General features: G+C 41.7%; 1 protein-coding gene across 2 annotated transcripts in view; it reads right to left on the minus strand.

Annotated features, from left to right (window-relative positions):
- Positions 1 to 1,336: 1,336 nt before the first annotated feature.
- PSD3 (pleckstrin and Sec7 domain containing 3) overlaps positions 1,337 to 14,456 on the minus strand; it is a 557,682-nt gene continuing 544,562 nt past the window's right edge. For both annotated transcript variants that reach the window (XM_024765145.1, XM_024765144.1), the window contains exon 16: positions 1,337 to 6,300. In XM_024765145.1, coding sequence (XP_024620913.1) covers positions 6,082 to 6,300 — 219 coding nt within the window. In that variant the 3' untranslated portion in view covers positions 1,337 to 6,081. The remainder of the gene's footprint in view (positions 6,301 to 14,456) is intronic.

Raw genomic sequence — 14,456 nt, forward strand, 5'->3', positions numbered from 1 at the left:
CACTCAGTTTTGCTTTAAATATACCAACATGCTGGCTAATAAAGTTTTAATCTCTAGTTATCTAATACTTATATACTTTAAGATAGGCAGTAAGCTCAGACAACTAAGGCCAGTGGCTCTTCTTTGGGGAGAGGCCGGAAAAGAGACCTAAGTATAAAAATACTAAAGTTTTAACCTGGTCCATAGCCTGTCCTAAAATTCTTTTACCTGTGTCTAGATGCTAATTTGTGCAACCGCAGGCCTGGAGGGCAGTCCCAGATCTCTGGAAGCCCTGATCTGCTGCAGGGCTGGCGACAGTTCTTTAAGGTGAAGAGGATGAGGACGCAGCGCTAGGAGGGTGGTTTGGGCTGCTGTAAAACTGACACAGGAACATAAATGATACGCTGGGCACTTAGCTAATTGTTCTGAAAGCTCTATTTTTCTGGACTAATTACAACAATAAAGAACGTGTGCTTTAAAGCATCACATTTTGTAATAAGCCCCAAATTGTCAGTTTGACTTTATGTTTAAGTGCTCTTAATACTGAAGTTGCTAAGACTGCACAGGCTGCCTGTGTTTTTTTTTTTTTTTTCCCCTTTCTTTCTGGTATTTTTAAAATTTAAATATACCAACATGCTGGCTAATAAAGTTTTAATCTCTAGTTATCTAATACTTATATACTTTAAGATAGGCAGTAAGCTCAGACAACTAAGGCCAGTGGCTCTTCTTTGGGGAGAGGCCGGAAAAGAGACCTAAGTATAAAAATACTAAAGTTTTAACCTGGTCCATAGCCTGTCCTAAAATTCTTTTACCTGTGTCTAGATGCTAATTTGTGCAACCGCAGGCCTGGAGGGCAGTCCCAGATCTCTGGAAGCCCTGATCTGCTGCAGGGCTGGCGACAGTTCTTTAAGGTGAAGAGGATGAGGACGCAGCGCTAGGAGGGTGGTTTGGGCTGCTGTAAAACTGACACAGGAACATAAATGATACGCTGGGCACTTAGCTAATTGTTCTGAAAGCTCTATTTTTCTGGACTAATTACAACAATAAAGAACGTGTGCTTTAAAGCATCACATTTTGTAATAAGCCCCAAATTGTCAGTTTGACTTTATGTTTAAGTGCTCTTAATACTGAAGTTGCTAAGACTGCACAGGCTGCCTGTGTTTTTTTTTTTTTTTCCCCCTTTCTTTCTGTATATTTCAAATTATAATGAGCTACAGCCCCACCCCGGGTATTGTACACAGTACACTGAAATAGTTTAACAAAGTTAGTTCAGAGCCATTTTTGCTCTGGTGATTCAAAGCTCACAGACGAAATTTTCTAGCATAAAATCTTATCATTAAAAAAATTAATCAAAATATCATTTGAATTTAAGTTTAATAAAACAGTACCACTGTATAGACTCTCAAAAACTGCATTATATATTCAATCCTATGAGGTTTTTACTTGCTTTTCATATCACACTGGTTAAGGACAAAAATAAATTTGATGTACATATGCCATATACTGATGTACAATCTACACATTGATACAATATAGATACATACAACTATAAATACCCACAATTACGACATTGGAAGGTGAGAGAAGGCATACTCTTTGATGCCTGACATACTATCAATATTCTCCAAAAGCCTGCAACACTACAGATACACACGTAAATTACAAAGGATGAGCCAAAGAGACCTAAGGAAACCTACTGTATATACAACTACTTAACTTGCGATATTTTCTTGCTGTTGCAGTCAAGTCCACAGACTGTCATACAGATTCACATCTTTACTGGCACTCTCTCTCTCTGAAGACATTCTCTCTGCAGGCACTGGCCACTCACTGTCCTAGGCAGAGGCTTCCCACTCGGGCTTTGGGTACTCTGGGCACAAAAGGAAAATGGCAATGGCTTTGGACCTTGGTCCTCCTTTTGAGAGTGAGACACTGAAAAGAGAACAGAAGTGGTGACAAAGCACCTTTCATCACTGTTGGGTTATTCTGTGTGAGCTACTGGTCTCTGAAGTCCTCTGGGTAACTTGGTACTATAAGATGTCCAAGGCCAATGGAGACACCTGTTGCCCGGGGCAGACTGTTGGCCTGGGAGAAGAGACAGCCAGAAAGCTTTGGAACCAGGAAGGCCCAGAGGCTCATCTCCTTACAAAAGCTGATCTTCTGTCAGAGTAACTCAGATGCTCCGTGAGAAAAGCAGGTGCTAGTTAAGCCCAAGTCACACTAGTCATTAACCAGGCTCTACTGTGAACAAGTCCCGGGTGCCACTTTGATTCCTGTTTAACAGCGCTAATCTTATAATTGCAAAAATTCTGACAATTGAAAAGTGAAGGGATCAGGAGGTTGTCCATTGTTGCAGCTAAGGAAGGCGGCTCCCCGCCTGCTGAACCCTTGGCCCGGTCCACAACAGCTACACTACAGAGCTTTGGACCACAAGGCTGAGAACGCCCTGTGAACTTGGCCTTAAAAAAGCTTAACGGGCGACTACAAGGAAAAATGCCAAAGAATCAAATTCCAGTGACCACTAACTAAACCCAAGAAAGTGTTCAAAGTAAGACAATAGAGAAACTTCTTTAAGGTCAATTTTCTTCCAATTGTCTATGATTAGGGATAAAGGCAGAGAAGAGGTGCAGCTCAAGGCCAAAGCAAGCCCTGCCCTACCTAAGAATGTCTTCCCCAGCTCTTTCTGTGCTGGAAGGACAACAGGCCAGGGCTGGCAGGGGGCTCCTTCCCTGCTGGGTACGTAAACCTCTCTCCAGCCTCAGGGGGTTCTGTGCTTTGGCCACAGGGTGAAACACAAACACAAGAGACCAACCCTAGACTGGCCTTGGAGAGCCAGCCAATTTTTCTCTCCCAGAATTAACTCCCTCACGTCACTTCTGACCAGGAAACACTCATCTTTGGAATGAGGATCACAGCCGGAGAAGCAAAGACGGTCCTGCACAGGTGCTCTCCATCCTCTTTACGCAAGAGCAACAGAAAAGGTTCACATGGTCCAGGACTGCGGTCCCCCAGACGACTCTCCACACGAGGTAATTAAAATGTGCAGAAGTGTTGCTTGGTTTAATCAGGCATTACTAAGAGTCAGCAAATGATATCTGTAAAAAGCATACTTCAAATAATGTCTATGGCTGGCAATAAAATAAAGACTCTTGCATGCTAGTAATTAGGTTTCGATTGCTAACAAGGAAATCCTGACCCCTCCCTGTAAATGTCAACATGTGAGGTGGGGGAACACACCCTGAGACACTTTGGTTCCGGTTCCACACATGGCTGCTTCTATGGACAATTCGGCAACAAGACCGTCACCAAGGTATTTTGATGACTCTCAAGATTTTCTATACTAAAAATTAATATTAGGTGTATTTCTGCAAAGAGGAATAATAACTTATTAGATGGAGAGAGATCGCAAGGCTCCTGGTACTAGGGGATGGGTGAGGGATGGGGGGCAGTACCTTCAGAAGGGAAGGAGGGGGCTCCCCTGTACCGTGAACTGGGTGGCAGGCGTGGAGGAACTGTGAAGGGGAAGGTCTTCAGTCATGTCTCCTGACTAGACACCACGGGAAAGAAATGATCACAAAGGAGACCCTGGTTGGGTATGGGCAAGGCTCTCAGGATCCTGTCACAGAAGGGGCCTTGTCTCCTACAGGATAAGCTCTTGGCCTGCAAGGAGCACTGGCACCAGACAGTCCAGAGGCCTCAGGGGGAGGTGTTCTCAGCCCATCCCCTAACAATGGCAGTCTGGGATCATGGCTCACAAAATAACCTTTGCAGTTGTTTTTCAAGATAAGCTATGACGCAGTATATACCACAGCTTCAAAAGTGCCCTTCTCATCTGTCTCTCTATTAGCATATCCAGAAGTTCTTGGAGATAACATCAGTGAGTCACACAGTGAGCACAAGGCCGTCGGTGCTGATGCTCACTGGGCATTTCAGAGCTGCTCGAGTGTCTAAACACTGCAGCAAGGTACCATTCCACGTCTGGTACAGACTCTAAGTGACACACACGGAGACATTCGACATACACAGACACACACATACTGGGAGCACACACATTCAAGCCAGTCAGGGATGTTGATTCTTCTTTAGTTATTGAAGCTCAGAGATGATATGGTCTAGGTACCTCTCTCCCCTCTGCTTAGGATAAAGATCTAGGCAGAAAGCACACACACTGATGATTCAGATTCTAGGAAGAAACCTTGGATTCCCTTGTAGAAACCTTGGATTCAGTCAGAAGCTACAAAGAAAGAATCAGGTACATGGGCCATGTTGGTAACTACCCTGTTTGTTTCTAGGTCTTGAAACAAATTTAGTCACTGCCTTTACCTAATAAACAAGATAGAGGGTTAGAGGGAGTTTTTCAAATGTGTGGCAAAAACACCACAAAGCAAGCAGCTACAACCTTACAGAGGGGTTTCTCTTTTCTGGGCACCAGCAAGTATGGGCATTTCTACAGCTGAAGGAAGTGCATGTTAATAAATAGTCCTGTATAAATGCTGGTGCATCAGAACAAAATACCACTAGAAAGTACCATGGTTCAGGAGCAGGTTTTCTCTAATTCCCCGGAGCCATGCTACCCACACAGAGTCCCTGAGCCTCTAGTCACACAGCACCTTAACTAGTAAACCGAGTAGAAAAGAGCAAATCTCTGTGGGAGAGAAAAGAACATTCAAAGTAATTCCATTCGCTCTGAACTTGTGGAGATTCTAGGTTTAAGGATCACAGAGTTTTCAGGTTCCAAAATCAGAAAGTTCTAACTCACAGTGGGCTCAATTTTCACTCCTTTCTTCTCCTCAGTAAGAGAATGTTCTGTTTATCACCCTGAATTTCAAAGGGACTGTCCTTGGAATAAGCTTATGACTGCTCTGAGCAGATACAAAGAAATGATTTAGAATCAAGGATTTATTTTAGGGGACAGTTCAGTGCAGCAGGGTGAAGCGGCTTCACAGAGACAGAGACAAGAACAGACTAAGGGACTCTGTGTTTGTCACCAGGAGATTCCTCAGTTTTCCAGCCATAATTCCTTCAGATTTTATTCCTTTCAGATTTATTGTAAAGAATCAACATCCTATTGCCAAACAACTATAGGGAAAAACAACTTTTTCCTTCCTTATTTTGCTTTATTAAGGAAAGAATGAAAGGGGCTCCATTTTGATATTATTTTGTTAGGAAGACCCCAAATTCTTACAACCAGGAGACAACACCATGCCTATATATATAAAAGAACCTAATTCCCGGATGGCAGGGTATCCACCACAGATGGCTCTGGATTCCTTGTCTAGACCCTGTGGGAGTGGGGTAACAACTTCCTGCAGATCAAAAACACAGCTCGCTGCTGCAGCCCCCAAGAGTCCATTGTTGCCACCATCCTTTAGAAAACAAAATGAACTTGGGGCCACCTTGCCTCAGCCTTCAAAAGACGCCATTTCCTCCTTCCTTGCTTGGCTGAAATGGAATCTACACTTCAAGCGAGCTAACGTGCTTCTTAAATTCTCCAGGCCTGAGGTCCTTGCCCCCCTTTACCCCCACCAGCAGGGCTGGACTCAACACTAAGCACTCAGATGCATGAGGCCTCACGGGGGAGTGGCACCTCCCGTGAGTGTAACTCTTAACTGAACTTCTGCGAGCGCGAGAGCTGGATTCCACCTCTGTGACTGGGCAAGATTTCACATGAAAAGGCTTATATTAACTCTGGCTAGAATTTTCTAAACTACAAAGTTTGTCCAGTTAAGTGTTTCACAATGGATTAAATCTTTAACCTTTATAAAAAGTGTAACAGCTGATTTGAGAACACACAAAACAACTGAGCAGAGTGCAAATGAGAGAACCCTGAGGGAGAAGTGATACATAATCCATTCTGAAATCATGATCCCCTCCCCTCACAAAAGGTGCATTAGTTATCAGGTAGCAGAAATCATCAAAGCAAAGAAATCAAGAGCAAAGAGACAATCTGTACAGAAACTAACAAAAATATACAATAGGAAAGGTTACTAATGCACCATTTAGTCACAGACTTTGTTTTAAATATATTCACGGATTCACCAGAAAGATCTTGAAAAACTCTATTTTGCTCCACGACCAGCACTTCCTGGCCGCAGATGGATTCTAAGTGACTTTTTGCTTAATGCTTGGAGTTTCAGGTCGGTGGTCTTTCCTCTCCGACACGTTTCTCTTGACCTTGGCGGTGACCGGAGATGCATCTGGGTTCAGCGAGGGGCTGGAGTGCGACTTCTTCAGGCCGGCGGCGCCCCCTCCACCGCTGCTACTCAGCAGCTCCAGGCCCCCCTCTTTCAGAAGGCGGACATACATCTCATAGCGGGTTTTCTGCAGGGAGTCAGAGAAGAGGGGTCAGTATACTGTGACAGGCACACGGCACAAGGCGCCAGCGAGCTCACTTCCCGAAGGGCAGGGCTGGCAGCTCAGGAGGCTGACTGATGGTTTCATCGATTCGGTAAGACATAAAGATAGAATGTGAGTTCTCCTTCGTTCTGCATTCTGCAGGAATGGCTGTGAGATGGAGGAAGCCTGCTTCCTGAACACTCAGCACAAGAAAGTGTGAGTTGGAAGAGCTGCGGCCTCCGGTTTTGGGGACCAGATGGCTCTCAGGCTCAGGCCTGCAGCCACTGGGGCCGCCCCACAAGGCCGTGGCCAAGGCCTCCCCTGAACCTGGCTGGGGTGTGGTTCTTTACTCCCAACTTGAGGAAGCAGTTGGTGGTGAACCTGTACTCTTGTCCCCTACAGGACCACTAATACTTCCTAGAAGCTGCTCTGGGTTTCCTGCTATGGCTTTTCTGCTAGGATTACCAACTTCTCAGAGTACTATGGTTTCTTGCAAAACTTCAAATTATTCCCTGATGTTGTCCTTTATTCTACACATTTTTTTTCATCAACTGTTCATTGAGTGTCTACTATGTTTTGAACGGCTCCTTGATTTTCTTGTCTCTGGGTATCTTTTTCTAAGAATAATTGAGAAGAACACTGCAGAGATTTGTTTTCTCTAACCTTTACTGGTGCTGCTTTTCTTAAGTTTGTATCTGAGTCACTATATAGAGCTATTGTGTACATAGTGCAAATTACAGAAGGGTCTCAGATTCTCGATTTGATAGATTCTAGTCAAAATAAGTCTCTCATCATACTGCTTCAACACATGAAGGATCTGTAGAAGGCCTAAAGTATTTTCTTTCTCAGCAAAAGAACAGCTCAGTTATAAATTGTCCCAACAAAGGCAGCAAAGTCTTTTATAACTCTAAGTCTTTTAGGGATTTTTCTGGTCAAATTGAGATTTTATATATCTGTTTTAAGTTAATAATTATGAAGGTGAAGCTACTTGAAGCTACTCTTTCAAGTTGTTTTGCTCAAAAGTAGGGAAAAGCTGCTAGTCATTAAGCTTGCTCTGGGTTTGGTCAGTAGCCATGTTGAGGTGCCAAGCTTTGGTTGACAATGATTACATTATGGGGTGCCCACAGGCTAACTTGAGGGCATTAACACAAGAATCATATACAATTGGTACGTTATTATCCCTGTTTTACAGTAAAGGAAATAGAGGCAGAGATAAGTCCAAGACAGTAAAGAAGTGAAGCTGGGATATGGACTCTAGAACCCATACTCTTAAGCTGCATTTCCTTCCTGGGTATGAAAATATACGCAGGAATGTGTATTTTAGGATGACAACTCTGAGAGACTCTGTAGGTTTGGCCAATCAAAAGCCATTTTCAACCCCCCTCTTCTCCTATGTCCCTCCCACTGCTGGTAAAACCAAATACTTACTTTCCCAGACACTCCTGCAGCTAAGATAGGCTGTGTGATATTTTGGCCACTGAGATATAAGGAGAACTCTCCTGGGGGACTTCTGCGAAAGCGATTTTGCTTTCTGATGAAAGGGGCAGGTTGAGAGGAGAAGCCACTGGTGCCAGCCCCTCACTCTTATTCCTTCCTTGACATGGATGTGATTCCTAAAGCTGTAACCCTGTGAAATGAGGCAGCAGGCGTGAAGGCAAAAGGACAGCATGCTAGGCCTGAGGGGAAATGGAAAGACAGAAAGAGCCCGGGTTCTTGATGACACAATGAGCTGGATCCAACTCTCAAAGTCCTTATTGCCTCTGACCGTCTTGTTAAGTATGAATAATAAATACCCTTTGGGGTTAAGCCACTGCTAATCAGGTAATGGTTTTTTCTGCCACATTTTTTCCTTCTAGTTTCTTTTGAGATATAATTGACACACAGCACTGTATGAGTTTAAGGTATACAGCATAGTGCTTTGATTTATATACATCATGAAAGAATGATCACAAAATGTTTAGTGAACATCCATCATTTCATATAGATACAAAACTAAAGAAATCGAAAAAAATTTTTTTCCTTGTGATGAGAACTCAGGATTTACTCTCCTAATGACTTTCATACATAACATACAGCAGTGCTAATTATATTTATCATGTGTTTCATTACACCCCTACTACTTATTTATATTATAACTGGCTGTTTGTACCTTTTGGCTGCCTTCATCCAATTTCCCCCTCCCAACTGGCAGCCAGAAATCTATTCTCTTTTTCTATGAGTCTGTTTATTCGTTTATTTCTTTTTGATGTATAATTGACCTACAACACTATGTTAGTTCCTATTACACAACATAGTGATTCAACATTTCTATACATTTCAAAATGATCACCATGATAAGTCTAGTTACCAACTGTCACCACTCAAAGATATCACAGTTACTGGCTATATTCCCCATACCCTTGACTCATTTATTTTGCAACTGGAAGTCTGTGTCTCTTGATCTCCCTCACCTATTTCTCTCCCCACCCTACACCTCTCCCCTCTGGCAACCACCTGTTTGTTCTCTGTATCTATGACTCTGTTTCTGTTGTTATGTTTGTTCATCTGTTTTGTTTTTAATAGATTACATGTATACGTGAAATCATATTGTATTTGTCTTTCTCTGACTTATTTCACGAAGCATAACACCCTCTAGGTCCATTCATGTTGTCACAAATGGTAAGATTTCATTCTTTTTTATGACTGAGTGGTATTCAATTGTATATATACCACATCTTCTTTATCCACTCATCTGTTGGTGGACATTTATGCTGCTTCCATATCTTGGCAATTGTAAATAATACTGCTATGAACATTGGGTGCATTATCTTTTTGAATTAGTGTCTTCATTTTCTTTGGATATATACACAGAAGGGGAATTGCGGATCACATGGTAGTTCTGTTTTTAGTTTTTTGAAGGACTGCCATACTGTTTTCCACAGTGGCTGCACCAATTTTATTTTTAACTGAAGTAGAGTTGACTTACAATGTTGTGTTAGTTTCAGGTGTATAGCAAAGTGATTCAGTTTTATATAAATCTGAAAAAGAATATATATATTCTTTTATAGGTTATTGCAAGATACTGGATATAGTTCCCTGTGCTATTACACAGTAGGTCCTTGTTTATCTATTTTATATATAGTAGTGTGTATCTGTTAAACCCAAACTCCTAATTTATCCCTCCCCGCTGGCTGCACCAATTTACAATCCCACCAACACTGTAGGGGGGTTCCCTTTTCTCCACAGTCTCGCCAACATTTGTTATTTGTGTTCTTTTTGATGATAGCCATTCTGACAGGTGTGAGGTGATATCTCACTGTGGTTTTGATTTGCATTTCCCTGATGATTAGCAATGTTGAGCACCTTTTCATGTGCCTCAAGTACTGTTAATTGCAGATGAAAGCATCACTAATTGATACACATTCCAATTTTAGTAAAGAAGTAACAAAGGAATAAAATATTAATCTTTTCTCAGAAAGCTATCAATACATAAGGGTTTAATAAGGGCACATGCTAATAAAAAATATGTCATAAGTATTACACAGTAGTCTATGCATCAGTGAAATCTAAAGTCATGTTCATTCTAGGAATTTAGAGACTTAATCTGTCTCTAAACTGCCTTGGTGGCAAGAATAAAATGCAGGAAAGAACTGTATTTTAATATGAATAAGGTTTAGTAAAATGATCTAAAGACAGTTTAAAAATACATTCAGAAAATCAATGTAAGGCATACTATTTCACAAAACTAGGGCATTTATACAATAAAAGGGATATGAAGGACAATTTTTTGAGATGACTTGAAAGAGGACAAAAGAAGAAAAGGTGACTGGGCCATTTTCTACTAGCTTTTGAAGAAACTGACATTATTGGGAAAATTCACCAAAAAAATGCATAAATTAAAGCAATTTCATCCACTCATTTTACAGCTCCAGCTGCAAATCTGTTGCCCCCATAAATTACATCAGTGTGTCAATCAACAAACAAAAGGCAGAGCACAGAGGAGTGGCAGTACATGAATCATCAGATGAGAAGAAAAGGCAAAGCAAAGCAAAGGGTGAAAGGGGGCCGGCAACCAGGACTGCTCAGATGTTGAGAGAAATAAGGAAAAAAATAATGTGGGTTTGTTTAGGAACTTCCAATGGCTGTGCTCTATTTCTGAGTTATAAGGGCTTACAGGGACACAGGCTACTAAACCCAGTAATATAGCTTTGCTTTCTACCATTCTCTGTGGCCAAGCCAAATTCCTCTTTAAAATATTTTAGGAAAACTTATCTTTAATCTCAGGACTCTTCAGTACTACTGGAAGGACTGTGATCTACGTTCTTCTGGGATTACAGACTCACCAAATTTGTAAACCTCTATCCAGAGGCTTTGGGGCCAAAAAAAGATTGCCTCTGAGCAAAGACAGGCAGCTCTGAATGCAGCCCGAGGAGTGAAGGGTTAGGACTGCCCGCAAAATTCTTCTCCAAGACCTCTCCTGACTTCTCCCCTCTGGGGTGGCAAAGTCAGACTTCTTCCTAACAATGCAACCATGTGCCATCTTTGGGAGGGTTTATTTCCTTTTTTCCTTTCAGAGAAGACATGACTCTTTTTTCTAAGACCAATCCTGAAATTTTTTTTAGGTTAGAGCTGGTGTTTAGGGAAAAGCAGAGCAACAGCAGGAAGTGTACTTCTCAATCACTTTTTAACCTGATGTGCCAGTTCAGAGACTGAAAACCTGAGGGTCATGTTCCAATGGTCAATCTCATCCAAAGAAGCTGGTAGAGGACAGAGCAGCAAACACTGTTTGCTGCTTCCCTAGCAGCCTCCTCTTGCAGCTGACGGAGTTGTGCTTTTCACTGAGGGTATCATGTTCTAGCCTAACCCCAGGACAGGAATCGTGGTCTAACACAGCAGGGATAACCCTCATCCCCTTGCCAGTCAACGTTGCAGCCCTGTGACCTAGACCTGGCCAGTGACATGTAAGGAGAGCCGACTAGGGTACTTCCATGGAAGCAGTTTTTGGTGCTCTGATAAAAGTTGGGAGATGAAATGTTCGGAGCTATGGCAGGCACTTTGAAACCATGAAACGATAAGCATGAAAACAAAAAAGCCAATGTGCTAAGGATAGCAAATCAGAAGTTTAGAAAGATCATATATCTTTGGTGGCAACTCTCAAGCAGCCAGTGACCATCTACTTCAAGTTTTCTTAGATGAGATAAAGAATGTTTATACTGTTTAAAAACTTAGTCAAGTTTTCTATTATTTGCAGACTAATAAAATGGTCAACACTCAGCTTGGACTCACTCATAGAAACAACATCCCAATTGACTGACAAGGGCTTAATTTCCAAAATAGACAAACAGTTCATAAAACTCAATAACAAAAAAAACAAACAACTCAGTCAAAAAATGGGCAGAAGACCTAAATAGACATTTCTCCAAAGAAGACAGACAGATGGCCAAGAGGCATGTGAAAAGATGCCCAACATTGCTAATTATTAGAGAAGTGCAAATTAAAACTACAATGAGGTACCACCTCATACCGGTCAGAATAGCCATCATCAAAAAGTCTACAAATAATAAATGCTAGAAAGGGTGTGGAGAAAAGGGAACCCTCCTACACTGTTGTGAGAATGTAAATTGGTGCAACCACTATAGAAAACAGTATGACAGTTCCTTAAAAAGCTAAAAATAGAAGTACCATATGACACAGCAATCCCACTACCGGGCAAATACCCAGAGAAAACCATAATTCAAAAAGAGACATGTACCACAATGTTCAATGCAGCACTATTTACAATAGCTAAAATATGGAAGCAAGCTAAGTGTCCATCAACAGAATGGATAAAAAAGATATGGGGTACACACACACACACACACACACACACACACATGATATCATTTATATGTGGGATCTAACATATGATACAAATGAATTTATTTACAAAACAGAAGCAGACTGACAAGACACAGAGAACAAACTTATGGTTACCAAAGGGGAAAGGGGGAGGGGATACATTAGGAGTTTGGGATTAGCAAATATTATATATAACTACTATATATAAAATAGATAAACAACAAGGACCTACTTTATAGCACAGGGAACTATATTCAATATTCTATAGTAAACCATAACGGAAAAGAACATGAAAGAGAATATATATTTATAACTGAATTACATTGTTGTATACCAGAAACTAATGCAACATCAACTGTACTTCAATAAAAAACAGTATCTCAATTGAGCTGTACGTGCACTTCCTGTCATAATTTTATTTAGCAAAAGATATGCTTAATTAATAGGATTTGGTATAACATAGTTTTGTTGGGTTTTCTCTGAATATTCAACAAATTATTGATGGATGTTATTCCACCCTAAGCCATACTGTGGTCACATAATAAGTATTAAATCCATTGACTATTTTATTATTTTCATTAATAGTTTTATACCAGTTGTTTGGTCGCCATGGGTGCTAGAGTACAGTTCTCTTGGTCCTCCCCTATAAGCCTACAACACGTAGGATATCAAGATTGTTAAGAGTTAGCCAACAAATTGTCCTACAGCAGTTTCTGGATCTGGCTAATGATTAGTTAGTATACTAGTATTTACTAGGGAGCAGCCTGGAGATACTTCTAAAATCCTGAGGAATTTGACAATTTGACAAATGCAGCACTATTTGACAATAAAATGCAGCAAATTTGACAATAAAAACTTTGCTCCTTGATCCTTCTTTCTCCCATATCCCACATCCATCTGTCCCTCCATCTTCAGAATAAATTCAGAAGCACACCATTTCTCTCTGCTGCCACCACTTCCAGTCTGGACCAAGCACCATCACCTTGTGCCTGGATAACTGCGATAGCTGCCTCTCTGGTCCCCCTGCTCCCTCTCTGCCCCCCATGCATACTCTTCTAGAAAGAGAGTCATGGGCTAAACTGTAAGAGTGTGTCATCTGCTCAAAATGCTCCAATGGCTTCTCATCCTTAAAAATCCTTCCAAACCCCAAATCCTTACACTGGCCTAGGAAACCCCCATCAGTGCCACCCCCCGCCCCCCAGTCTGGTGTCTTACTGCTCCCCCCGGGCATGCTGTGTGCCAGTCATCCTGCCTCCTGGCTGTCCTTGAACATAGCAGACACACTCCTGGCTCTAGACCTCTAGTACCTGCTGCTCTCTCTGCCCAAGAAGCATGGCCCCAGGAGCCCACAGGACATATTCCCTGGCCTCCGTCACCCCTTTCAGTCTTCACTCAAATGTCTCCTTTATGCAGAGGCCTTCCCTGGTCATCCAGACCTAAAACTGCCACACCTGCTCTTCGCACTGGTCACTGCATTATTTTTCTCCTTAGCATTCTCACCATGAGCCTTAGAGTTTGCTTATGAAACAATCTTGTCTATCTTCCCCCTGCGAATCCTAGAATGCAACCACATGGGAGCAAGGACTTGGCTTTAGTTTGTTAATATATCCCCAGCACAGAGAACACAGAGTACACACTAAGTAAACATTTGATGAGTGTATAAATGGAAAGAAGGAACAAATGAGAAAATAAATTTCTCATGTCTAATAGAAAACATATTTTGAACTCTTAATGTGGCAAATTCTAGAAAAATAAAACCATGGATATAGATGCAGAGGTAGATGCCTGATGAGCCCCTCTGTCAGTAGCCTCTAGGGAATGCTCTTTCACCTCCAGTGTTCCCCATTCCCATGTTTTCTACAAAAATGCTATGGTCTGACCCTAAGTGGCACCACTCAGCAAAGACTTATCTATGCCCCCCACATCCAGACCACGGCTGTCAAGACGCCACCCGCGCGCACCCTGCAGAGTGTGCTGAGGCTGCGTTACTTAAGACTGGGGCTCTCTTTCTACAGAGAAAGAAAAGTAGTTTATATCATACTTTTGAGGTTCATAAAACAGAGACATGTTTTCTGAGCGTCTCTTATCTAGTAGTACATGAAGACCAAATTTTATTACTCACTTAGAGCTTTAAAAAAAAAGTGAAAAACTGGACTTTTGGAGTGTGGAGTGTGGTGGTTCTTCATTTGTTAGTGACTAGATCTCATTCTGACATGAAGGGCAGCCTCTAAATTTACCTTCTAACAAAAGCATCCATTAAAAAGATAAGAGTTTGTCAATGGTCATTTATATGTGAATTCCTTTGCCTGATGACTCTTGCATGT

The sequence above is a fragment of the Neophocaena asiaeorientalis genome, unplaced genomic scaffold, assembly GCF_003031525.2.
Source record: "Neophocaena asiaeorientalis asiaeorientalis breed wild unplaced genomic scaffold, Neophocaena_asiaeorientalis_V1.1 scaffold14, whole genome shotgun sequence".
In the NCBI taxonomy this organism is placed as follows: domain Eukaryota; kingdom Metazoa; phylum Chordata; class Mammalia; order Artiodactyla; family Phocoenidae; genus Neophocaena; species Neophocaena asiaeorientalis.